Raw genomic sequence first — 26,535 nt, 5'->3', positions numbered from 1 at the left:
AGCCAGATGGACTAGCCGCCCAGCCGCTGGGAAATCTTGATAACGTGTACACTAATGCCGCTGTAAAACAGTCCTTTGTTATGTGACAACAATGGTTTCAAAACCATAGGTATGTTAATGAATTAGGCCAAATAGTATTGGATGCAAATAGCTGGTGAGTCAGTGAGTGACTCAGCCTAACCTGAAACCCAGTCTTAAAACTCAGAGACACATAGGAACAAGCACTAACAAGGAACAGTTACACTGAATTTAAGTTGTTATTTAATATAACAGAGTATCTATTATACATTCGTCAAATCTGTATTAAAAGAGCCTGAATCAGATCATGTCATGAACACTGTGATCACCACAAAGCCAATTAGAGACAGTTAGTAAATCAACCAAGGAGGGAGATGAGCAACAACGCCCTACCCTATCTACCCTGCTTATGTCACAAAAGGCCTAAGTGACTTCCTATTTAGTTTAGTATGATTAGTATGCCTTGGGCACAACTATTTAGTCAGCACATCAAAATACAGGGATATGATCATGTAAAATATAAAATGATCATGTATTTGAATACATTTTATATTATAGTACAGTAGCTTTGTTTTTCAACACATGGGCCTATGAACACCTTACAACTAAATGTTTATACCGATTGTTCGTTGTAGCCAGGCCTGCCTACTACATTGTCATTGCTGTTGAAAAAATATAATCCTTAATCTCCTAATGCTCGAAATATCGGATAGGCAGAGGCATTTGTTTCAATTCTTTAAAAGTGGATGAACAAAAGGATGCTCTGCAGGTCAGCGTGATGCAATACAGATATCGCCCGGTAGGGGGACCCCCATCGGGCGGTAAATCGCTGAGACAGACAACGAGGAAAAAGCGGTGGTGGTCATCGCAACGATACGGCAGGGAAAGGCTTTTTGAATGATTAATTCCTCTGCAGAGGATTTCTATTTCACACTAAACACTGGATATTCCAGAATACATTGCACTAATACAGACCATTGCTATATCTTTCTTCAAGCAGAACCCAGCCGTTTTCAACCGCGTGTACTTCCGATTAGGATGCATGTGCATGGAATTAACATGCGTGTTTTCCGTTGTGCTAGCTAATCACATACATTTACCGCATCATGTGTGCAAATTTGCCTTACACAACTTTTGGAAATGTTCTTGTTAAAGTTATTGTGACCTCTGAATGTCCTTGTTTGCTCCCACGCATCCTGGTTTACCCATGCTGGTCATACCAGCATCACAGTTGAGGTCATCACATACGACATGCGACATTCACGGTATGCCCTGTCGAAATGTACCCGGCATCCGTGTCCTTATCAGGTATGTTAGACTCCATATAAGGTGTCCTTGAGGGTAAGACATTTGCTATACTGCCTCTTTATCTGGCAAACACAAATTGGTGTCAAAAGAGGGACCAAAGTGCCTGGTGAAAGCTGCGGATAATCCGACCATTTGGTACATGAGGAGCTAGCAACCATGGCTCGGATAACATTACACTGAGCAGCTTACTACCCCCGGACTCATGCATACAATTAGTACGAACTGAAGTCTTAATCTTACCGGCATATCTGAATAGACGGCGAGGTGGACGGTGATTTTGCAGAAGACATGCTGACCGGCGTATGTTGAGCTGCAGGACGTCTTGGTGCGAGACTCCCGGTGCATCTGACATACAGCGGATCGGATTGGCTCAGGCGGGCGCAGGAGAGCAGCAGTCAGTTTGCTTGCTGAAGCGAATTGGATTTTTAAGAATGAATCGATTCGCCCCTGTACCTTGCCCTGCCAACGTAAACAAAACGCGTCGTTCAAAACTCAGTAGCCTGTTAGCATATCTTAAAAAGAATGTCGCTCTATGTGTTTTAGTTGCAGGAAACCAGAATTATCCCACGACAACTTTTAATCTGTTATGTCACGTGAGCCTATTTTTTTCTTTCTTTTTTTTTCATTTTAAAGAACCCCAACATGTTCAATGGCATACATTGGCATAGCTATCGCTTGCATGGGTTTTATAATAGCCTAGTCTTAGCGTAGGCTAAGAGTGTTTAGGGATAAGACCTACTCTATCCATCCAACTGTCTAAATTAACTTTTGTCGACAAGGATAGGCCTGTGTCTACACACTGGACAGGCATTTTAAAAGCTCGCGCTTCCTGACAGTGGAAGCGCCCAAGTCTAGGTCAGAAAAGTGATCATCACAACCACATGCTAGCCAATATAGGTTAGTCGATGGTATTAAACCAAAAAATGGTTATGACGTAACATGCTCACATATAGCTTCAACATATTGCTTATAATTTCCACAACTAAGACTGACGTTTGCTAAAATTAAATGTTAAAGAAATTGTCATGTCGAGCTACCCCCAATACCAGAGTTTCCCTGAAGAGGGAGACAAAGACCCTAGAATTGATTAACCCTCCTTGTGTGCGTTTTGAAATTCCAGCTGTTCAACCCACGCTTGAGTCCAGACAATGATGGGGGATAACGGTTTTTGTGAAGCATTAGATGCACAATAGCTCTGACAAAAATAGGACACTTCAAAACACAATGGCATGTCACCATTTTACACCCATGTGTAATCCCGATGGCTGGAGTATAGAGTACATATTTTTGTAAACGTCTAACCAAGTCAAATGAAGCAGTGTAGACACCAAGGTGTGTTGCCAATAAATTTTATTAAAATTCATATCAGCATAACAATGAATGCCAAACAGCACTTTTCACTCTCATAAAAGAGAATTTAAACTTTGTAACACAATGTGCTTACATATTAATAATCTGCACAGACCCAGAATACTGAAGTCCACCGTGCAAATATTAAACATTGAACAACCCCTGGGGTTTTACATTGGCGTTTTCTACAGCCACTTATCATTTAACCCCCAAAGAGGACTAAATATTCGTTTGTAGAAATAATAAATAACCTTAAAGGCATTTTACATCGGTTTTGAACCAGCCCGATTACAACGCAATTGGTAGAGGCTAAGTTACACGAGTATATAATACTTATCCCAAACTATGGGCTTATCATGATGCATTGCACTTCATCATTAACGTTAAAATGACAACACAAAGTGTCTATCCTTACAAATATGTAGTATATCACATGCAATCTATTTACATATTTTACAAAAGTCTTTTTGGTGATCTAGCTGCCGTTTCGTTTCTCTACCAGGGTCTCCACATGCTGGCACTGGCCGGCTGTGGCGCAGGCTGTGGTCGGCTAGGGAGGGGAGCGATGACGCCTTGGCGGTCGCCGGTCGAGACCGAGGGCTTGATGCTCAGCCTGTGCTGAATCTGCGGGAGAATCCTTGAGCTCTGGGCGCAACAGTTCTGACACCCTGCAACAGGCGCGGATTGCTTGATGAAGTCGTTCACCCGCTGGCTGGCCTCTTTGTCCAGGTTGACTTTGGGCATCAGCGTGGAAACGCGCTGTAGGCAAGCTTTGTAGCCCTCATTGAAGCTCTCAGATTTATCTAGAATATCAAAGAAAGATTCATTAATTAAAATGTTCTGCTTGTTTGAAATGTAGGGTTTTCATGTAGTAGTACAAATATGATAACACATAGTGAAGGCAACAAAGAACGACATTTACCTTTCGGGGAAGAGGCAGGGATTTCCTTGAGGAATCTCACGGTCATCTCCAAGATATCTGCTTTTTCAAGCTTGGAGTAGCGACAATTCTGAAATTCAAAATTGACCACAGATTAGATCACCGTTCTTTAAAGGCTTTACACATTTTGTTGCATTTCATGGTTATTCGGAGCTCAACTGGTCTGAAAATCCCAACTTACATCTTTCCCTGTTAGAGGAAGAATCAAGGCCTTCAGTTGGTTAAGGCTGTCATTGATGCGAGCGCGCCTTCTCTTTTCCATCAAAGGCTTCAGCGTCTAAAAAGAAGATAACAACAACATTTAGTTTAACAAGCCACACACATAGACATACAAAGTACATGAAAATCTGGACAAAGTAGATTGGGCCTCTGACGGCTCTTCGCAATTCTCACCTTTCGCAAGTCAAGTGCTTCTTTTTTCATGGCCACAGTTTGTCTCGGAGAATGAGACGGGGCCGTTTCGGAGGTCGTGCTTGGAGTCATTATGAGATCTGGTGAGGATCAGGAGAGATGTGCTACCAAGGTTCAAGGGAGCTGATGTGTCTTGTCGGTTGCCGGAGTGCGCCTTATATCTGGGTTCCGTGCGTCATGGTGACGCCCCCCACGCTACTGGGTGAGCATTTGGAGTGGGGTACTAAGGTGTCCACAACAATAGACAGCGTACCAAATATGATAACCATCTGTTAATGAGTTACCCAAGGACCAGACTAATCATTTCTGGTATTTAAACTTTGACAAACAAATATTTATGTTGAAATGTTCTTCATGTTTCCACTGGTTTAATGCACACTCACCACAACTTTCTAACTGAAATAACAATTAGTCTGAACCCTTTAGACCTTTTATTTGGGGAACAACACTCAACTGGGACATTTGCTTACTGTGTTCTTTGTTTTTTATTAAAATATATAAATATTATATCAAACAATTTCAAGGAATTATCCAACAAGTGTGAATGCGCAATAGCGCAGAGGGTACATCTGCATTAAGTAATCCCAACGAATTTCAGTTTCTGTTTTTGTATGTATTGTATTGAAATATAAAATATAGCAGTTTGCGTCCCTTATTGAGGCTTACTGGGTGGGGGGAGTTTACATGTTTGGGATAGGTGGGGCTTAGGGTATAGATTGTTTGTGAATGACCATGTATAATTTAAATCACGAGACAGATCCCCAAGCCACGCTGAATTTCATCAAACATCTGCTTGTAATTTCTGATCAACAAGGGTAGGTCTACCCTCGTTTCTTGATGACGGAGTCCTTCACCTGTGGCGTAAAGGAGGGAGGGTGGGGGTGGATGGAGGCGCGACCAAGTTTGGCTTGGGTCAAACTAATTTCATGCATGTAACCATAGCAACCAACTTGTCAAATCTCTACCCTACTGGCTTCACGATCAAATATCATGTTATACAGTACCACGGAAAGCTTTTAAAAACGATGTTTCTTCCCGTAACCTTCACTTTGACTGGGTCTCGACCGTATTAGGTGCGTAAACGTTTAAAACATGAACCTTAACAGTTGAAAAACAAATATGAATCCAACTGTCCTTTGACACTTGGTTCACAGTTTTACTCGCATCTAAATGATGTGACATAGGCTCGTCATTGACCGCCCCTATGGGACACACGCGCCCCGCACGCGCCATGGGGGACGGTCCAGATGGGCGCGTCTGTTAGTCCATACCCTCTACAACCCCACCCCTCCCTTTCCATATACCAGTCTCATCCTGTTGTTTGCTCTCCTCTCCTCTTTCTCTACATCAGGTTTTCGTATAGCATATTGTCAATACATATTTGGCGTCCAGCCGATGGCTTTTGGCCGCTGCTGAATAATACAAAGGAGTGCCCCTTATTTTGTTTTGACGCATATCATTGGCTGAGAAGTTTGGCTTGCCTCTTTTAGGAGCATCAGTGTGACGTGTTTGTTACTTTAGAGGCACAATGTGCATCTTTATTATCTGGCCATATGTTGTGCGAGTTGACATCAGCAACAACAAAGCAACACAAAGTTTAACTATCCTTTCCTCCAAATCCAATTGCATTTTTTACGCATTTATGTTCGTAATGTATCTGCATTTCATTTAAGGAATACAAATAAAAATGTTATTATTTGTGAGGTGTGCATTTAAGTATAGAGTTGTGGTCATGATGGGACTGACCGACCACAAGCAAGCGCTGTGTGACCCTGGAACAAAGCAATGGTACAGTAACTGATACGTGCCCAGCACGCGCCCCGCAAGTCCCCAAGGACCGTATTAACCATGCGTCTAGTGCAGACTGTGTAGTGGAGGTCTAGAATCAGGAAATGTCCTGCGAAGCGTACGGTTAGACTCTCCTTTGTCCTCAAAACATATCTAGCGTGGGGTTCCCATCTGTGGCGGGCCACGACGGCACAGCAACTCTTTGTCTACCAATTTCTCGGTGCATGGGAATTAAAAAAGTGTAGGCCTACCAAGGCAATGATGTTACCTTCCGACGTCGGAATTTGGGTTTAACAGTGGACTTCCTTCTTTTCATAATTCATCATATTATTGAGCAATATGCTATAACAACGATTATTTCGTGAAATTAGGTTTCCTGTACACGTTAAAGCAATGTAGCTGTGCAAGTGCACTACATTTTTACTTTTTACTTTCAAATACGTGTCTTTGACAACTATTCGACAAAAATGAACAAAAACAGTAATGTGCACGACTCTTGAATTATTGCAGGATGACACAAATGACCATCTCTAGCAGGTGCAGCCGTGCGTCGTGTCCCCACATCGATGCCATATTCACCAATTAAAAACTAACCCAAAACCAAATGCTCAGGAATATGTACAAACCACAAAAAGCCTTGTGATGGCCTCAGTGAAAAAGCAGCAAGTCCTATGGCTAGAAGGTGAATGTCACAGGAATAAAATCTGTTACTAAACATCTTTTTTTCTATGGCAAATAAGCATTCCATTCAAGCCTGTGAAGTCTAGAGAACTCGTTTGCTTTGATTGTCACATGATCCACATGAGTATTTAACACATACAGAAATAATGTTTCTTTGTAAATCAAAGGGCAAAGTGGATTGCAACACAGTCGGTTAGATGCCGGAACAGAGATCAAAGCCTGGTTGGCAAACGTGTCTATTATTCTCGGGGCAGGTGTTTCCAGTTCAAGAAAATTGTATCCTTCCATCAAAGGATTCCATGTCTGTCACGCACTGTACTGCACTGTAATAATGCATGATTAAAACTACAGTATTTCTCTTTACTAACAGTAACTATATCTGTGGGTTTTATTTTCAGTCCTCATTCAGGTACGCTATTTCGCATCACCTGTTCAATTTATATTCTCTCCAAATTTAAGTGTGGCAACTTTTGATAGGGTGGGGTTGCTTTGAAAACATCGCTTTCACTTCTAAAGCTTCAAACAAGTTTCTACTGCATTAGTTAAGACGCAATTCACATGTGCCTTTAGATGTATTGATGTTCAAAGGAGTCGAGTCACAGAAGTTGAGAGTCCAATCCACAGCGAAACAGTGAATGCAAGCAACATCAAGGTCAAGTGGATTAAGAGGTAAATCTCATTTCACACCTCTATCAGAAATATCAAAGACTCAATCGAAAGACAGGCGTTGGACTTGCGTTTGTTAGTTTTCGATGCCTGTGAGATACATGAACACACCCTTCTCCAGTGTGAAAAAGAAACTTCTCAAAAACGTCTCGATGCAATTATGAAAGCGGTTGAGCTAAAACTGTTGATGACTAGCCTACGTTGTAACATTACAAACTATGGTTATATAAATGCTTTCCTTACAATTTAACATAGATTGCGTTTAAGAACGATATATGATTATTTGGCAAGCATTTACCCTTCCTAGGGTTATACATGTATAGGCCTATTCGCATATTGAATAACATGATACTACGCAAAATCTGCTTTGTCCCACAGGATTCTGAGACATTATAACTTTTAACATTTACTTATACCACAGAAACTGGCATTGATTCCAGATGTATGTGAGTGGCCACCTATAACTTCTGGTTGGCCCAAACTGAACATGCCACACCACAGAGTACAATGTTACAACGACATAAAAAGTTCAGATGCCTTTCCAGTTAATGCTTCCACCACTGTAGCCTTCTTATTCACTTCTGCTTTCACATCTGTTCCTATACATACAGTAAAAAAAAAAAAACAATGGACCTATGCCTCCCCTTTCTATCTGTGCATCATCCGCTCCTTCTTTTCTCTTTCTATAGGTTGCTGAAGATTTTGGACCTAGGTTCTCCTCAAGGTTTTTGCTTGCTAAAACTCCTTCCCGCCCTACTTGTGTCTTCGAGAAGAATGTGAAAATTCACAGCCATCTTCAAAATGTGTGTGGTGCGTTATGAATTCTGAAGACACATCAGACTTCCAAATCCACATATCTGGCGAGGACAAGAGGTGAGATAACTGAGGACTACAGCTGCATGTGCGTTCTCCACGTGCGTTTTTATTGAGGTCATACAGAGGAGTAGGATGGGTAGAACTAAACTGTATTTTTATTCATGTCTGATGTGTTTTAACAATAAACTAAACTTTAATTCATACCTTCTAAAATCTTCAGGCGAATCTACACAAAATATCTAGAGCCACTGACCACATGCATGCATTTTTTGCTGAATAGCATTATGGACTGATAAAGACATCTGCAGACGCGCTAATGCTAGTGCAAAGGTCTGCAGTGACCATTGACACATGGGGGAGGGGGCAGGAGAGAAGACTGCATCCCTGAGACCAGCCGGGCAGCAGCCCCTCTCTCTCTCTCTCTCTCTCTCAGTGTTGGGGGTGGGTAGAGTGGTGGTGGTAGTGGGGGGGGGGGGGGGGGGTAGCCCGACCAGCTTCTTTGTTGTCTTGTTTTATCCGGCTGAAAGCCAGGGTTTCTGTCTGGACTCTCTTGGCCCCTTGCTTTCACCCGGCGTACAATGCAGTCTTTCACTCCTCTCTTTCACTGTTTCAACGTCAGTTTCACTGGATTTGTTCTCATTGTCACACCATTCACTGGTGCCCAGGTTTGGTAAATAGAGGACATAACATGGTCTTTAATAACCCTACTGAGGGTTTTATAAAACTGATGAATTGTAACAACAAATTAAAATAAATAAATAATAATAATTAAAAAATCTACTCTGAAAGGATTAACCATCAAAGAAAACATCACTATATGTACCCATCTGCCAGACTTGTACAAACACATATTATAGATATCCCAGAGCAGTGTTAAGCATGGACTCAGATTCCAGCTCAGACTGAGGAAGGCAGCTCAACAGCTTGGAAGTGTAGATGCTTACATGGTCTTCTCTTTGAGCTTAAGGCTGCTTGTTCAGTCAACATTTTAACGGACCAATTTATCACAATCTTTAGTTTTTAAGTGCAAACCAAAGACATGACTATCTCTGGTATTTAAGCAAAGTATTGTTGTCAGGTAATGATTATGAATTGTTGCCCTAAAATTAAAACTCACAGAATATCCTCTTTTGTAACGAAACAGAGTCTTGGTGCTTGTTCAGTCACTCAGTTTTCAAACGGTTAACCCTTTTTGGTTCCACAAATGGTCTTCTACTATTATATCATAGATAGATAGATAGATAGATAGATAGATAGATAGATGGATAGATAAAAACTTTATTGCCACACAACAATGTTGGTGGTATTCTTTTGTCATAGGTAGCTCAGTCCAGTAAGGAAGGGGGATAAGGGGATAGGAAAAGAAATTAAAATAGAAAAAGTCCAGGTCAGATTTGGGAGTTCAGGAGTCTGATAGCAGAGGGGAAGAAGCTGTTATTGAGGCGTGTCGTGCCAGCTCGCATAGATCTGTAGCGTCTTCCAGAAGGCAGAAGTTAAAAAAAGTCATGGCTTGGATGGGAGGAGTCTCTGATTATGTTCTTTGCACGATTTAAGCTACGCTCAGCATACAAGGAGAGGACTGATGGAAGGTCACCACCAATAATGTTGGAAGCTTTGGTGACCACTCTCTCCAGTTTCATCTTTGTGCGACTGTCAGAACTTCCATACCAGACAGATATTGATGCGGTGATGATATTTTCTATGATGGCTTTATAGAAGAGCACCAAAAGGTGTTTGTTGACATGAAACTTTTTCAGTTGTCTGAGGAAATTCAGTCTTTGTTGGGCTTTTTTGATAAGGTGGGAGGTGTTGATATCCCATTTCAAATTTTGGCTGATGTAAGAGCCCAGAAATGTAAAGGACTCTGTAAGGGTTATGGGCTGGTCAAATATATTAACTAAGGCTTTGGTGTTAGGCCTCCTTCTCAAGTCACCAGTCTACAGCCCAGTTCATCTCCTTGATGTACTGAGACTCATCCTCATCTCTGATTAGGCCGATGATGGTGGTGTCATCTGCATATTTGAGCATCTTGACGGAGTGGTGGTGAGATCTCAGGTCATTTGTGTAGATGGAGAACAGAAGAGGAGATAGCACACAGCCTTGCAGCGCACCAGTGTTGAGGGTCAGAGGGCATGATGTTGCGTTGTTGACTTTGACTGTTTGAGTTCTGTTTCTCAGGAAGTCCAGTATCCAGTGACACAGAGCTATGTCGATGTTCATGGCTTGCAGCCTGGATAAGAGAATGAGTGGATCAATTGTGTTGAAGACTGAGCTAAAATCAATAAACAGCATGCGTGCATAGGTGTTACTTGACTCCAGATGTTGCAGAGTAGAGTGAACAGCCAGGTTGATGGCATCTTCTACAGATCTGTTTGCCTGGTAAGCAAACTGATGGGGATCCATCAGCGGTGATACACTGGATTGTAGGTGAGAGAGTACTAAGCGTTCAAACACCTTCATAGCCACTGAAGTGAGGGCCACACAATGGCTATTACCCACACATATCAAACTCTTAAGGATCATTGTGTGTTTGCGCGTGGCAGAATCGTAGAACGTAAGGGCCATGTTTGCTGAAGTTGTTCACCTGCTGCCAAGACTGACATGCATGAGAAGGATGGGAATTCTGTAAACAAATAGCACAAACACTCATGACCGGACCTTCCACACATACTCCCCAATCTGAACTATAGATGTGGATTCACTCAGTGCTGTGTTACGAAGTAAATACATGAGCGCATCAGCATTGTTTGAGCTAATTACAAAAACCTTAAAAACAACCTTCTGTTTGTTATCAGCAAACTAATTCACATGACATTTGATGTTACTGTTTTAGATTAATTTTAGATCTGACACTCTTATAGCACAGCCCCATTTCCACTTACAATTTGGCACTTTTTTGAGGTGTGGTTTTATAGGCAACTAGTTTTGGTACCATCCTCAAATTAATTTTGATAGCAGATGGTAATGTGAAGGACAGATAAACACCTGTGTCTTTCCCACTAGCCATCCAGGATATGCCCTATGTAGTTCTGTGTACCGGGCTGGAATACCCTGCAAAAATGCAAGAAAAGCTTTCACACGCATGACATTGCCAGCTATACTGCCAAAAGACACCAGTTAGTGTGTTGCAAGATTCTATCAGTGTCAGCTGGGCTGTTGGTGGTATTTGCAAGGTTTTTGCATGCCTTTTAGGTAGTTAGCTTACTAGTTTTTGAACAGAACTCTGTATTACTGCTTTAATTGAAACATTTATGATGGTTCTATTTCATGTAAGTAACTTTCACCAGTCAAATGAAAACATAAGGCCAACATTCTACTCATCATTTTCTGACCTGTAAAGCATCGGTACGGTGGCTGTGATGCCAGTGAACCAGTAGCACAAAATTGTAAAAACAATTACCCCATTATATCCGTATATAAACCGCTTGGTTTAGCTCATGGTGAAACACTGGTGTACCGATTATGCTTCATCAGGGATCTCCTGCTCCCTTGACATATGCTGTGAAACACAATGTAATCCAAACACTACTGAATTCTGAAGAAACTGGATGGAGGCTAAGCAAGTGAGCCTAATTGCAACCTTATTTCAATAGAGATCAGTGGACAGGGCCTCGTTGGTAAATAGGATGTCAGGGACATGGGAACCGCTGCTACAACTGGGCTTCTGTACCACCACAGTCCTGAGACCTTGAGCCCTGAATACATGGAGGTTTATCACTATCTTGGGCTGATTGTGTTTTCTTTGGGGTGGTGCTTTGTCAACCCATGACATGAAGACACATGAGGTTAATGTTTATTCATTTACCATTTAGAGCTCTTGCCCCTAAGATGATGCACTGACACCTGCTTGACGGTGCTGTTTTCCATTGATCGTTGGCATGTGTCTAAATGTTCTTTCATTCCTTAGTTGGCTTCATCCTGGGCCCTGGCAAGATTATCTTCATCCACACAAAGCTTCTCACAATGAAAATTGATTTACAAATGCTTCCTCAGCCTTATAGCCTTAAGAAACCTTCTTTACTGGACAATGGATGGCTAGTTTAACATTTTATTATCAGTAAACAAAAGTTTCAATGCTGAATAAAAAAAGCAATGAAATTTCCCTTTCAATACATACCAAACAGTTCTGTAAGGGAGTTAAGCATGTCTAACATCTCAAAACGGGACGTTTTATCCCAGAATATATCCTATATAAATATCTTTTCCCTTTCAGTGTTACTGTTTTTTGGGAGTCTAGCCCTGAAACATGTTTCACAGTGTGCTCACTAAAGACACAGTTACATGAGGAGCATTGGACATAGCATTGGAGGGTATGTTTTGATAACTCTAGGCTATCCCCACAGTGATAAAAGCCTCTTTAATAAAGGGAACATATATTGATATGTGCTGGTGATGACAGGAACTGGTTTGCAAATAACATATGCCGCAGAAAAATCTGCAAGTGTTTTGGCTATGCATGATAAATACCAGAAACAAGCATCTTACACATTGTGTGCATCGTCCTGCATTGATCATCAAAGCTCTCAGCTGAGATCTGAATTATCGGGTGACAGACTTTTGTTTATTTAGTATTAATTTGTTATGATGATCAAGGGGTCACTAAATATGACATGTCTTTTATCTGACAGTTGCTAACTTGACATTAGTGAAGATGTCCTAGGCCTTAATATATTGTTAGCTAAATAATGGATCTATGGATTTCAGGCTTTTCCTACATTACCCCATGTAGTTCTCCACATCACATCTACAGTGATTGTTCTATGAACTTCAACAGTCTTTTCTTGTGGTCAGTGAGGAATTCCCTTGATTGAAAGTACTGATGAGTTTTTCGGTTGTGATGTGTTAGCTGTCTCTTTGATCTGATGCGTATTTGTGACAATGGTTTCACCAAACAAACAGTCTAAACTTCTGAACTTCTAAACAGTTCTAAACTTGAGATCAATGTGTTTTATTCTGTCACATTTTACCATTACATACAGTTCTGTGAGTAGCCTACTTCTGTGTCAAGAAAGCATTCATCAGCATTGGGTTCTTAACAATCTTAACAGCAGATGTAAATGGCATGAACACCAGTGTACACCTAAACAGCGGATGCCTGTTCTCATCATCAAATTCATCCCCTGATAAGCAGACATCTGAGCCTATGTAATCGACCACTGAAGATACATCAGTCCTATATTCCACCATGGCACTATTGTGCACGCACTACACTCGTTAGGCTCTGCAAAGACAGAATGGTGTGTGTCCAGGCCCATTACAGAACAACTCCAGTGAACACCAAGTCTACCTTACAACCGCTAATGCTTAGAAGATGTAGTTCTCTATGCTATATTTTTACATTTACATTTAGTCATTTATATAGTCATATATCCAAATGTGACTCTGCATCCTTGCCTTTTTAATAAGCATTAAACATGATCAACAGTATTGACTCGATTTGAGAGGAACTCCTGCAAAATGTTATCTTGCTATTTCTTCAGGATATACCAGTCATGTGTTGTAGAAGGCTGTGACATTACTGTTCAAGGATTACACACTTTCGGCAAAGTCCTATTGAAAACAAGTATGTGATGTAGACTAGGCATAGGCTACTACATCACTTATTCTTGCCATTAAAGGCCAGGCTTAGCCTAGAAGGCTACAGTGCAATTTTCTGGATTGATGTCATCTGTTTTGTTTTTTCGGTAGTGTGTAGGTTAAATAACATGGTTGTACCAGTGTTTCAAGTTGTTAGATACACAGATGTTACTGTCAAGACAGTTAAAACTTAAAGAATTAGGTGACTGGTTAAGCATACAATAGGCTGACAGTGACCCTTTGTCTCTTTGTGTGCAGTTCCCTCTCTTTTTTAACAAGAACTCCGTGTGAGACGTCTGAGAATATTCTGACTGTTGAAACCCTTTGGAGGAACACTTAATTGATCATATCGTATTCACATTCAAAAAGCAATGCCACGTGAACCAACAAGTTTTTTTTTAAATCAGAATGTTTTATTGAGTCATTTCGTTTCTCAACACATTATTGTCGTTTGACATCTGCAAAACCCGTTTCAGTGTAGGGATACTTGCTTTAACACACAGTGTTTACATGCTTCGTTTCTGCACAGACCAAATATACTTAAGTCAAACGTGCAAACCTCTTACAAACTTTATAACCCTTGGGGTTTACAATTATGTTGTGTTATACAAACCATTTTCTTTGAAACCCCAAAGAGGATTGCATTCAATAACGTTCACAAACGGAACAGGCTGATCTGTGCAATTGGCTAAAATCTGTAAATATAAACATGTCATTAGCCAAATATCTTGCGAAACACGTATTTTACAATTAATCTCTGTTGCAGGCATCCTTGTAAGACATTGCCATCGTGTGTGTCCACGAAAAATAAATACACCGAACAATATGAAAAAAAAAACCTATATACATAATAAATAGACATAGCCATCTCCTAAGTGTCTCTACCAAGGTCTCCACATGTTGGCAGTGACTGCCTGTTGCACAGGCTGTGCGCGGTTGGGGAGGGGAGCGACACTGCTGCTGGTCTTGCTCTGCGCTAGTTTCGCCGTAGACTTGATGCTCTGAATTTTCTGCTGGATTTCTGGTAGCAAGTTGGAGCTATGGCCGCAACAGTTTTGACACGGTGGGGCCACTGCAGGCGTGGACTGCTTGATGAAGTCGTTCACCCGCTTGCAGGCGTCTTTGTCGAGGCTGGTTTGGGGGAGCAGTGCAGAGACGCGCTGGAGACAAGCTTTGTAGCCGTCTTTGTAACTGTCTGTTGAACCTATAGAATAATAAGGACAAATTATTAGTACAACCATTCCAGTTAAGTTAAAGTAAGTGTTTTGGAACATATTGGTCGATTAATATGCTTAAAGCATTGGTAAAATGAACATACCTTTGACAGGAGACGAAGGCAGATCACTGAGGAATCTAACTGTCATCTCAAGGATGTCAGCCTTTTCCAATTTGGAGTAGCGGCAGTTCTGAAAAATAGAAAAGATCAACACATTAGTTTCTGACATTCAAAAAAGGCAGAAAATGAAATTGCACGTTCAGTACTTAAGATACAACAGACTCGTGTATGAATACTTACATCTTTGCCGACGAGCGGGAGAATAAGGGACTTCAAGTCATTCAAGCTGTCATTGATGCGCGCGCGCCTTTTTTTCTCCATTAAAGGCTTGAGAGTTCTTCTTAGTTCACTGGCCTCTTTCCGCTGGGCCACTGTGGACCTGGAGCCAAATGTTTGAACGGCTTCGATAGTCATGTTTGGAGCCATGGCTTTTCACTAGAGACTGTGTTCTCAGTTAGAGAGTCAGAGCGGGTATGAAGAGGAGAGGCGAGGCTGCATGCTTTATAGTGGGTCGTAGCGTGGAGGGCGGGTCCAACATCTATTGTGTTCCACTTTTGACGCACAGAGGAATCCCTCTGGGAGGCGATCCCGCCGATACTAACTTGACCATCTGGTAAGTACATGTCGTGATATTGACGCATCCACCAGTGGCATGCGCCGGTGATTAACTACAATTGATGGTTAGATGGGATGTTAAACCATGAAGACCAGGATAGTTTAATACTTGTTGTCTGTTCGTAGAATGTTATTTGAGAATTAACACTACATATTCCTCATAACTATACATGTTGGAAGATGCAAAGAAATTGATGCAAATTAATTATCCTCATATAGAGACAACAACAAATTCAGTGTACTGCTTTATTCTTCTTCTTATTCTATTACGTTTCATGAAACCTAACATTCAACAAAAAGAATAATACAACAGGAGCACAGTCCAACATTACTCCCCTTCTCAAAAAAGTTAAGATGCTTTGCGACAGGTAAACATGGGCAACTACGGATTTGGTGGGTTTATATGTTCTTTTATAAGTCTGTTTATTTTTATCTTTAGACATATTGTCTACTTGGTCTGGATGCAAAGCTGTGGGGCTGCAAAGCGTCATCAGAAACTTGGTTTGGATGGGAGGAGGGAGTCCCTCGTACTTGCTTTGCAAATAATGATGATGCTTGTAATAAAGCTTCCCAAGCCACGCTATGTATGGATTAACACCTGCTTATACATTTCAAATTCGTGCTACCCGCCTGCGCATCTAGCCTACATTCACCTGTAGACTATGGGCACTGTTGAAATGGGGGAGGGTCTCTGCAACAGCAAAGCGGCGGGTGTGGGGGTCTGTCAAGAGCCAAATGTCTTCCGTTAACTATTCAGCATAGGTTTGGGTGTTTTGTTATCCACTTATGGTTAATTTATAATGTAACATGAGCCTTTTCCACTTGGATTTGACGCCAACATCATGCCTGATTTGATTCCCCCAAATTATGTTTTGTATGGTGTGTAGAGGATAAACATATTTCAGCAAAAAAAAAATGCTTTTGGGGGTTAGAGTAGCCCCGTGAACCCACAGAAGCATTTGCCATTCAAATCATGTTGAACTCACGCGCGTGGCACGAGCCACGACTGTGCAACAGATGGATGGATGTCACGCGAACCGCTTCGACATCACATCAACACCACTCCACCCCCCACCCCAAACCCCCTCCGCTGCTCTCGTACTCACATAGTCTCACTTTGCATCACTCCCCGTTGATCCTCTCCCTCTCCTGCGCCATCATTAGTTATGATTTGCTTGTGTGTACTTCAGATGTCACTCTTCCATCTGGAGTGGGGGTTGGGAGAAAAGGGGTATTAAACTTCACACTGGGTTTCCAACGGTGTAACATTCCATCCAACGCTCTTTCCCATGGCTATTATCATTCTCCAGAGCGGGTTTTATTGTCATCGGAAATTTTGTTATTTTGTTCGAAGCTAAGTAGTAGGTTAACAGCATGTAGTAAAAAAGTATGTAAAGTTTTAAATCAATACACACAGAACACTGTCAACCAACTACAAAGGGTAAAATAAAACTAAGAAATACGCACGCAGAACAATTTTGCAGCTGCACATAAGTGATAGTGTAGTAATGGTGCTGTATATCTAGCACGCGTTGTCCTATCCCATGGGGCCCCAATTAACTGTCCGCCACAGCCCCATCGCTGGGGAGGGGATTTGAATCCAGAAAAAATTCAAAGAATGATTTCGGTTGGAACCGTCTTTGTCTACATCTCAAGCGTGGGTCCCCATCTGCGCCAGAGGATTGAACAAGGTCTCTTTGTTTAAGAATTTAAACTTGAAAGGTAGAGGTAAGATACGGACATTGTGGTGGACAGCATGAACTTCGAAAGTCTGTACATCTTGTTAGTGTCACTCATGATTACCAAGAAATAACCCACGCTGCAACGGCTGAATGGCAATGTATTCATATTATGGCTTATATCACCAAACACTACATACAGGATAGTGACTTAAAAGGCGACAGTCTATTGTACCCAAATCAGACAAAAAATGTGTAGGCCTAAAATATAGCCTATAAGCTCAAATAACCCATTTGCAATTGGATTGCATTATCTTAATATTAGTATAATAAAAGTAAAAGAGGAACATTTCTCGTTGTTAGTTTACTTCTCTTCTTTCCAATGTACCTCAACAAACGGCATGAGACCGGCACGAGCCAACATCTCACGCAGATGGGGTCAGAGTCATCGAGGCGAAGAACTCCACAGGGACCCCACCGTTCAAGAGCTGCCTTCCCTGCGCTGGAAATGCTTCTCTGGGGGAGTATGGCCTTTCCTCGATCATTTGGCCTACTTCAAATTAGATTATTATTATTATGTTTTTCTTGAATAAAGACTTCATAACAATCCATGTATTAAATGCACCATATTGCTTCATGTACCGTTCATTCCGTTATTGTTATTGAAGTTTTCAGGGAAAAATGTAACATAGACCACAGGTTGGGAAGGCAGTAATATTCCAAAGCACAAAGGAGTTGCAAATCAGTCAAAGAAAGGTTGCCTAGTTTGGAATCCATCACTTGCAATTGATGAAAGCATTCCCTATACATTTACCAGTAAACATATTTAACTTAGCTTGATTTTAACAACAGTATACAACCTTTACTCAGCACAGGATAATGAATTCTGTCCTGACAAACAGGATTACTGCATAATTTTAGAAGAGTTTTTCAAATAGCCTAGCTGCCTTGTTAAAAAAAGGGTGCAATCTCATCAGTGTTTACTGGATGTAAGGCAAAACACAAGAGTCAAACAGAACATACATGCACATTTATTTTGGGTCCATTATTGAGCCTTGTGGAACTTCCTGTGAAGAGGAAATGTTATGAATGGGTTCAAAAACTCAAAGGTCCTCTGTTGGCTACAGTCAGTAACACAAAAAAAGATTCATGTGTATTGCTGAAATGATAAAAGAAGTCATAAATCACCTAAAAAAAGAGATGGAGGTGCTTTAAAGTGAAAGGTTGATGCAACAGTGGGCAGTTTAGGACAGCAGATAAAAAGCTCCATTGAAAGGAATGTTGACACCATCAAAGATAGCTAACATATGCGGCTGTTAGGGTTGGATGCAAAAAGGTTGCTTCACAGGTTAGTTCTCAAGTAAAGATACAAGCCAGCTACATCACACAAAATGGTGTTTACTCCATTCACACAACAAGTAAAGACAAGTGAACATTCTGTAATATAAAAAGTATATAATATAGCATATAATGTTCACTTGTCTTTACTTGTTGTGTGAATGGAGTAAACACCATTTTGTGTGATGTAGCTGGCTTGTATCTTTACTTGAGAACTAACCTGTGAAGCAACCTGATCTTTTTGCATCCACCCTGGGGTTAAGCAAAGTATATTTAGTGGGGTACATATGAAAGCAGATTAATATACTGTATCTACAACACAAATACCACATTTGCAATGTGAACGTGGCAAAGTTATTCACTGACTAACACAAATTTCCGCTGACTTAAAATAGATACAATCCTTAGTCAAACTAAAAGTGACTGTTATTGCTCCGGTTTATTTGCTGAAGAGCAGTCGAATATTCGTGCCCACAGTCAGACGATTATGTCTGTACTCTGGTGCCCAGCTGTTCCTGCACCAACATCATGTCAAGGTGGAAGCAAGAAATGCTGTAAACAGCTTCCCAAGCTCAAACAACGCTCTCGTGGAAGACAACATCTGTCGCCGAAATGAAATAAAACACGGAAATTGCGTATTTTTACGCCAAGAGACAGTACAACGTAAGCAAGGTTGCGCGTCTGCCTTCTGCATTATGCGACGCAAGCACAATGTTTGGTTAGGACTCGTGAATTGTAACTCGTAAACAGCCTTAAAGGTGATCCCTTCTTGAAATGTATATACATTATAGACCAATATATTATAGTCCAATATCGACACGGAGAAATCATCTGCCAGAAGAACAGGCGCACCTGAAGCCTACGGCAATTGCTTACGAGGTGTTAAGCTATGGACTCATAACACTGCTCTACCACTATCATCACATATAATTCTGCCAGTGTCGTTTAGCCTCAACAATATCAGATATTGCTGGTAATATAGTGTAACCCAAGATATTTGTCTTGTATTGTGTTATATATGTGTACTTGAAGCGCACACAATTAACCTGCTGAAATCAGCATTCAATGTTTTATACAATAATTATTTTCACGTAAAACCCTAGGCCCTAAACAGACATTCTCATTTCTTGGGATCTCTTTTGTGGCATCCAGTCATTGTATAGTAGCCTTATATTTTATCCATCTCGAACAATGCGTACACTATTTTCTTGTGACTGCCCCTTCCCTTTACGTTTACGTTGAAGTCTTCTGAGTGTTTGAGATACTTTGTTGAACTGGAAATCCATTTGGAGTAAGCATTTCTTGTGTATGAATAAATCAAATGGCTTGTCCTGGGCAGCCGGGGGAGTTTGCAGGCGACTGACAGTAAAATACACGCCACGAGAACAGTATGGAAGCATAGGCTTCAGCCTACCAGATGGCCCCGCGGGTCAATTCGTGGACTGAAGCAAAAGAAAAAGGAAATTATTCCATTATTTATTTCATATATACAATGAAAATAAATGCGTTCATGTGCCACAAATCGAAAACCTTCATATACCCTGAAGACTTCGACTCAATGTTCGTGAAGGACATAGCGAGAAAAGCCAAACCATTCACGTCTCCATGTAAGCTTGCAACATATGGATAGCAGTCATTACGCTTGTGGAGACGCGGACGCCAAATATTTAAATGATCATAGACAAATACACACACTATTGATGTAGTTTTCTGTGCTTGCGTCCTACTCCGATTGGCGGACAAGCCAGACCAAACCAAACAAAGATGCTGAATGTTGTTTGCGTCATGAAAAATGCGCACGCACAGGTATTACATACAATTTACGCACATGTCCACGGGGTCTCTTAGTCACGCCTAATGGTGTGGACAGGATCTGGTCACAATTAAAATACCCACGCTAAAACCCAAGCCATGTGCGACACACATCTGGTGCAATAACTTGGTCCACAGAGTAATTTCTTTCTACAAATCAAACACGTATCCATAGCGTCGCGTAACTTGTATGGCCAAGCCAATCACGAAGCTTTTGGTCTCACGAAAACATTCACTCCGACAACAACAAACGTACTTCACGTCTAATTTATCAGTTCTTGAGTCTAGCTTAGGTATTTAATCGTTTTTTAATCATTTGCCATCGTGTTGCCGCACAGGACACAGAGATACCTCTGTAGACTACAATTGTGACATGACGATCAGGTGCGGTCTGTATTTTAACGTTTTGGATTTCTATTTTAACATTTCGGATTTCCATTTCAGGCATAAATGTTAATAGTCGGTGGCACCGAAGCGTTTGTCAAAGGTCTCCTAAAACATGCAGAGCGCGGGGGCCGGATCATGCAGACACCGCACGAGAACGGCACGAGCCACAGGGACAAAAGGACAGATGGCCCCTCATTCGGAATGAATTATGGAGAGGAGACTATCAGCACAATCAACTATTTTGAACAGTTTACCTTGATTATGAGTGCACTGTAATTTTATTTATGTTGAGACATGTTTTTATCATATTTCAGTCTACTGTCTTGGAAAATAGTATGCCAAATGATGCAATGTTGATATTGACGGTCAGAGCTATATGCTTTAAAAGGAACAAAAACAGTAAATATGAAAAACATTGTGCTTTGAACAATTTGAACATTGTGCTTTGAATTCTTGTGACCAATACAAGTGCTTACAGATATGCGTTTATAGTCTGTATTTTTAGGTCTTACAGAAATAATTTAAATAATAATTTCCTCTGTGGCTGGGTCAAACCTGTTTATCTTTCCGATTACACAATGGGTGCTGAGTTTATAATAAGACATGTGTTCAGTGGTATCCCCAGCCATGCTAGAGGCGGAGATCCACGCCCACAAAGGCGCATGCCCCGTTCTCATTTGCGCACAAGCCTTCTGATGGAAAGGGCGGTCGATTCAACTGCACGCGTCTGGCGTGTACCACATTTCTTCCATCTTTCACAAGCTAGGTTCCCAGTGCAGAGCATCGGTGAGGGTGAGTACCATGTTTATGCTTTTACATTTAGATGAAACTGTATAGTTGTTACAGTAGCATTTGTGCATATTTGTGATATTTGTTACAGTAGTCTACACACTGTTTAATGAATAGAGCAGTCATGTTATGTCTGAACAAATGTACTGTTTGACTACATACAAAAATCTCTAAATATCCATAGGCCTGATATCATTCATTAAGGGCTACTTGTCGTTTGTGAAAACATGTATTATTTCAAGTAATACAAAGAGAAATGTTTGCCTGTAGTTACCAAGATAGAATATGTTTAAAATAAAAGTAAACATTAATTGGTAGCTATATGTGATTAAAATGCATAAATATTGATAGATTTTGTTATAAAACTTAAATGCCATGCCAGTTTGTGTCAGAGCACAGTAAGACAATGTAATGTGTCAGTGGTTTAAAATGTTTTTATTTAGAATGAAAATGATGACATCAAGAAGAAAATGAAGTTGGTGATGATGAGAGGACCTACAGTTTGTCCATGTCTGGTTACGGTTCATGTGAGACAATTGAGTTTCTTTTAATGATAATCATTATCGTTCATTGTCTTGAGGAAGACAAGACCAGCGAAGGGTGGGAAAGGTCAGACTTCAGTTTTCTCACCAAAACTGGTCACTGATCATCCCTCTAGCGCCAGCTACAAACCATGTGGGTGCAGACAGACATGCGCAGTTAAACAGTGCGAGTAAGTTCTTAAGTGTTGAACGTGATATGGGTGAACAAGTCCGTTTTTAATTAACGAAAATATGTGTAGAGTGGTCATTTTAAAAAGTGTGTCAACATAAATATGTTCCGGCTACTTTGATAGGCATACTACAAGTTCTTTGCATATTGCCAAACACGGTATGAAGCATATTTTACAGCCTTTGATTAATCTATTCCTGTCGAGTTGAGTCTGCTCTAAATGAAGCAGACTTAGCCTTATAGCACAATTGCTAATGATGTAAAACAGGATGCTTGTAAAAAACTGAAAACAACCAAATCAATTAGCAACTGAATGAATAAAAGTTATAATTCACTGTGTAAAATGAATCTAATACGGTTCTGCCCTCGTTGCATTTGATGATGCAGAACAAGCTTAAAGAGCCATTGAAATTGCTCAGTTCTCTTAACACTGTCATAAATGAAGTTAACTGGAAAAAAGCTGAACATTATGCACATAAACCAGTTGTTTGCTTGGTGACTAATAGTGTCTTATTTCCAACGCAATGATTATTTAATTGGCTGTGAGACTGCTTTATAATGGGAGTGAAAAGAACCCGGTGATCCAGGCATCTTCTATTGTTCTCTAAAATCAACATTACAAACAGCTATAGCATGGATATGTAAGAGATTTGTTAACAGGTTGTGTTTAGTTAACTGAGATAAAGCATACTACATTCCAGAAACAGAACAACTAGCCTACACCCTTGCTAGCATGTGGCAGCAGTCCCACAAACAATTTACACTGTTACTGTAAACGTGGACAATTGATAAACATCTGATGCAATAACTTTTTGTGAAGATGCTTTTAGTTCAGTTTAGATTAGTTTGAACAACAGGCTCCATTGATTCCTCACGAATAATTCCCCGTTCTGATTTTATAATGATGTTTAAAAACACTAGTTTAAAAAATGAATAGCTTATGCATTTGAAATATGAGATAGAAATGTTTTGCCTAAAGCACTTTCTAGCTATTTGTTTTATCGTCTCTACAGGTTGTAGTTACAGGCTAGTGTTGTTTAAAAGTGCCACACTTGAATCTTCGACGTGAAGTGTGGTGAAACCAAGTCATATAGGCTAACTATGAAATCTCTGGAAGCAATACATTACATTTCCTTAGTATATATTTATATAGTTATCCACTGGTCTATGAATCTTTGATTACAGTCATTGAGTCCTTAATTGGTAGACATAGAATATTACAACCCTCTATCTCGTCAGTTTCGACAACTTCGATGAGTGTGTCGATTTTTTCAGTGTGAATAAACATGTGACAAAAGAATAGTAGCCTATTTTCTGTCTCAGCTATTCTTCACAGAGATCAGCTATTCTACTCTTTAAAAATATTGTATATTTCATCTTGTAAGTTTAGGCTACGCAATTGTTGTAATGAACTGTAAAAATGCCCAACTCTTTATTGTCGTTGTTTTGAACTGTTTACGCTAACTCGCGACGATTGGGTGGTCAATTTGACGCCAAACGCCAACATAAGCGTTTTGATTGGATAGAGAAGATTGCATGGTGGAGGGGTCTGCATTGTTTGGTCTACTCATTAATAATAAAGATGTGAATTCTTTGGTCTCCGTGTCTTTTTTTTTTAAAGCAAGATAATAAAGTTCCATGCCGCCCGTGTCGTGTTTTATTTCTAAATGGTGTAATGTATAAGAAATAAAAGAATGTTCTGATATGACTGTTGCTGATGGAGAACAAAGGTGCAGAAGTTCTGATATGACTGTTGCTGATGGAGAACAAAGGTGCAGAAGCCTGTCTTACATCATGACCTATACAATTACAAGTACATATAAGTAAACTTGTATCCATAACTATAAATATACTCCTGTACATATACTGAACTATCTGTTAATATTTTTGGCAATGGTATTAGTCAAGACTAGCACAAGGGTCTATATAACTGAAATGGAGTCAATAAACTACAGAGCGTTGTGGTGTTTGATGCATCATAAAGAGGTGGAGAATTTCTTATTATTATTTTCAAATATGGGTTGTTTAATTTTTTATGTTATTAAAAATGATATTTTCATTATCTCTGGTGAACTGTTAAAGCTAGCCCAAAAAGGGCGGAAACGGTTGTTGTGATTTAATTTCTGATTGACTGGTGCTCACTTAAGCTGCACTAATTGGAGGCACGAGCAGGCGCGAGCGAGAGCTGGTGCGGCAGATGGGCTTTTAACCAAGCAGTGGCTTCATTCGGTGTGAAGGAACGGCAACTTGACAGTTCAGGAATTCTGCAGTGGGAACAACTGAAAAATACGCTTTTTAACATTTTAAGCATTAAGTTATTTCGTTATATTCAGAATTATATTTTGACCTATTTAGGAATAAATGTGGGATCATTTAGACAAAGAGACAAAACCAACCTACCAGTCTATGAAATATAAGACCAAAAGCATGTGTATATATTTTTATTTAAGCTAAATCAAATTGTCTATTTGGTTTATTTCTATTTTTAATAAAGAGTTTAAGGAATAACTTTTACCTTAATTTTCAATTATACAGAGAAAGGATGCAGCCTAATTGGTTAGTTGATGATATTGTCCTTCTAAGACTTATGTTCATGTCACATAGAATATTCAGTGCCCATTTCAAACTTTCCCGCCATAAACGTACAAGTCTTATAAGTCTGATGGCCTTTAATGATACCTACAGAGACAATTCAGTTTTGTTCAGCTCTAAGTGGGGCCAGGCACCAGATGGTGGACACAATGAGATTTCGGTTAGGACAGACTTGAGTATAATGGGAGGGAATTTGAATAACTGTCACACGCCCGACGCGTGCAGCGTAAAAGTGCTTTCCCAGGCTTCGTTCCCAGTGTTGGTAATGACAGTTAGTGTCTTTAGGCGGCGTGGGAATTTCCCACACGACGGGTGTCTACAGTTTTAATGTAATGCCCCTCGGAAAAAAATATTGTATAAAGTATTGTAGGTCTAATTCATAGCCTTTGGGCTACTACCCCATTAGGTTACGCGTTTAGTGTGAGCTTGCTATTTCATCAAACACTTTTTAAAACAAACTAGGGACTATAAATATAATATAATATATAAATATAATATAATAATATAAATATATATATATATATATATATATATATATATATATAAAAAAACTTCTGGAAATCAGTTTGAAATATGAAAAAGATGGGTGCACTAAAACTGCCCTTAGGTAGACATTATCTGATGATCATGAACATGATTAATACGCTGGTCCTCTGGGACCCACTGTGGCGCACGCGCCATGTGTCACCGAAATGTGGCGCGTGCTAGAGTATCGGTTGGACTGTGACAGATTGCCCGCAATGCACGCGTCAAGCACGAGGCGAAATATTCTCTGGGGAGTATTACCCGTTGAACATATGAAAATCAATCGGGCGGAAAAAAACAAAGCAGGCAAATAAGTAATGTTTAATTAGGTTGGGGTTGCTGTTGACCTCATAAGTGGGTGATGCGAGTGCAGCGATACCATAGGCCTAGCAATTATACAAGAGTGGGAAACCAGGTACAGTTGTAACACGGGGACAGTTATAATTTGCTTAATTTCTCAGCTCGTGTCTGCTCGTTGGCATCAGCATGCTACGTTCAAAATTTCAGTTTGTGTTTCAATCTCTGTCAAAATGCATAGACAGTATATTGACAGAAGTCGTTTTGTGGGGCGAATTTGTAACTTCACAATTTGCATAACACACAACTACACACCTGACGCATTTGGACAGGACCACGAGTAACAGGTGGTTGTGATCTGTGATTTCAGAACTAGATGCTGCTATAATTATTAGCTACAAACAATATGTTATACTCCAATAATCTTATCAAATATCAGGCGAGGCCGGCTGGGGACAGTTGTAACACGCATTGTAATCGGTTGCAGCAAGCAAGACATTTACATTTACATTTAGTCATTTGGCAGACGCTTTTATCCAAAGCGACTTACAATGTATACACATTTTACAAAAAAAAATGTGTTGAGAGTTGCTATCAAGTGAAATAGGCAAGCCACTTTGGCGAAAATGTGACACCCTTTAAATTCTAAGCAACTTTCACTGTAATTTTTTTAAACAAACGCTGTAAAGACTACGACTTGCAGAAAAAACTCTTATCCACCATTCTTTTGTTTTCTCTGTAAACGTTGCTTTAGCCGTTCAAACTAGCACGCTACAATTGTCCTTGGCCACTGTTACATCTGTCCATTAAACATAACAACCGGACTCACTGCGTTCAGATACAAAATAAAGAAAAAGTAGTGAAGTAAGTATAGGAATGGAAGATGTAGGCCTATGTTATGTTAAAAGGAAAGATGTCACCTATGCCGATTTTTAGCAACAAGACCGAAAGTACAACAA

The 26,535-nt window shown here is 40.3% G+C and overlaps 3 protein-coding genes across 5 annotated transcripts in view; all 3 read right to left on the bottom strand.

Annotated features, from left to right (window-relative positions):
• The window catches only part of acot7 (acyl-CoA thioesterase 7), a 69,368-nt gene extending 67,112 nt beyond the window's left edge, over positions 1-2,256 (bottom strand). For 2 of the 3 annotated variants that reach the window (XM_031566240.2, XM_012826197.3), the window contains exon 1: positions 1,567-2,244. In XM_031566240.2, coding sequence (XP_031422100.1) covers positions 1,567-1,616 — 50 coding nt within the window. In that variant the 5' untranslated portion in view covers positions 1,617-2,244. Of the gene's footprint in view, positions 1-1,566 lie in introns of all 3 variants that reach the window. The other variant, XM_031566242.2, reaches the window with a different exon arrangement.
• A 915-nt stretch (positions 2,257-3,171) lies between these two features.
• On the bottom strand, positions 3,172-4,163 carry LOC105898906 (transcription factor HES-2-like). The gene is made up of 3 exons (XM_031565520.2): positions 3,798-4,163; positions 3,599-3,686; positions 3,172-3,479 (listed from the first exon to the last, which is right to left on the bottom strand). The coding sequence occupies exons 1-3, from the start codon at positions 3,876-3,878 to the stop codon at positions 3,172-3,174; spliced, it is 477 nt and encodes a 158-aa protein (XP_031421380.1). The 5' UTR covers positions 3,879-4,163.
• A 7,244-nt stretch (positions 4,164-11,407) lies between these two features.
• Positions 11,408-15,564, bottom strand: hes2.1 (hes family bHLH transcription factor 2, tandem duplicate 1). The gene is made up of 3 exons (XM_031565527.1): positions 15,072-15,564; positions 14,874-14,961; positions 11,408-14,759 (listed from the first exon to the last, which is right to left on the bottom strand). The coding sequence occupies exons 1-3, from the start codon at positions 15,255-15,257 to the stop codon at positions 14,437-14,439; spliced, it is 597 nt and encodes a 198-aa protein (XP_031421387.1). The 5' UTR covers positions 15,258-15,564; the 3' UTR covers positions 11,408-14,436.
• Positions 15,565-26,535: the final 10,971 nt, after the last annotated feature.

This window comes from Clupea harengus, chromosome 4, assembly GCF_900700415.2.
Source record: "Clupea harengus chromosome 4, Ch_v2.0.2, whole genome shotgun sequence".
In the NCBI taxonomy this organism is placed as follows: Eukaryota; Metazoa; Chordata; class Actinopteri; order Clupeiformes; family Clupeidae; genus Clupea; species Clupea harengus.
Note: the sequence above shows the minus strand (reverse complement) of the source record. Positions and strands in the feature narration are given on the sequence as shown.

What these genes read in the sequence shown, in the direction of transcription:
- hes2.1 (XM_031565527.1), bottom strand. Translation starts at nt 15,257, where the DNA reads ATGGCTCCAAACATGACTATCGAAGCCGTTCAAACATTTGGCTCCAGG. An exon ending in TCCCGCTCGTCGGCAAAGAT is followed by an intron (nt 14,962 to 15,071) that starts GTAAGTATTCAT and finishes TCTATTTTTCAG; the next exon opens with AACTGCCGCTACTCCAAATT. An exon ending in GCCTTCGTCTCCTGTCAAAG is followed by an intron (nt 14,760 to 14,873) that starts GTATGTTCATTT and finishes ATTATTCTATAG; the next exon opens with GTTCAACAGACAGTTACAAA.
- LOC105898906 (XM_031565520.2), bottom strand. Translation starts at nt 3,878, where the DNA reads ATGGAAAAGAGAAGGCGCGCTCGCATCAATGACAGCCTTAACCAACTG. An exon ending in TTCCTCTAACAGGGAAAGAT is followed by an intron (nt 3,687 to 3,797) that starts GTAAGTTGGGAT and finishes TTTGAATTTCAG; the next exon opens with AATTGTCGCTACTCCAAGCT. An exon ending in CCCTGCCTCTTCCCCGAAAG is followed by an intron (nt 3,480 to 3,598) that starts GTAAATGTCGTT and finishes TTGATATTCTAG; the next exon opens with ATAAATCTGAGAGCTTCAAT.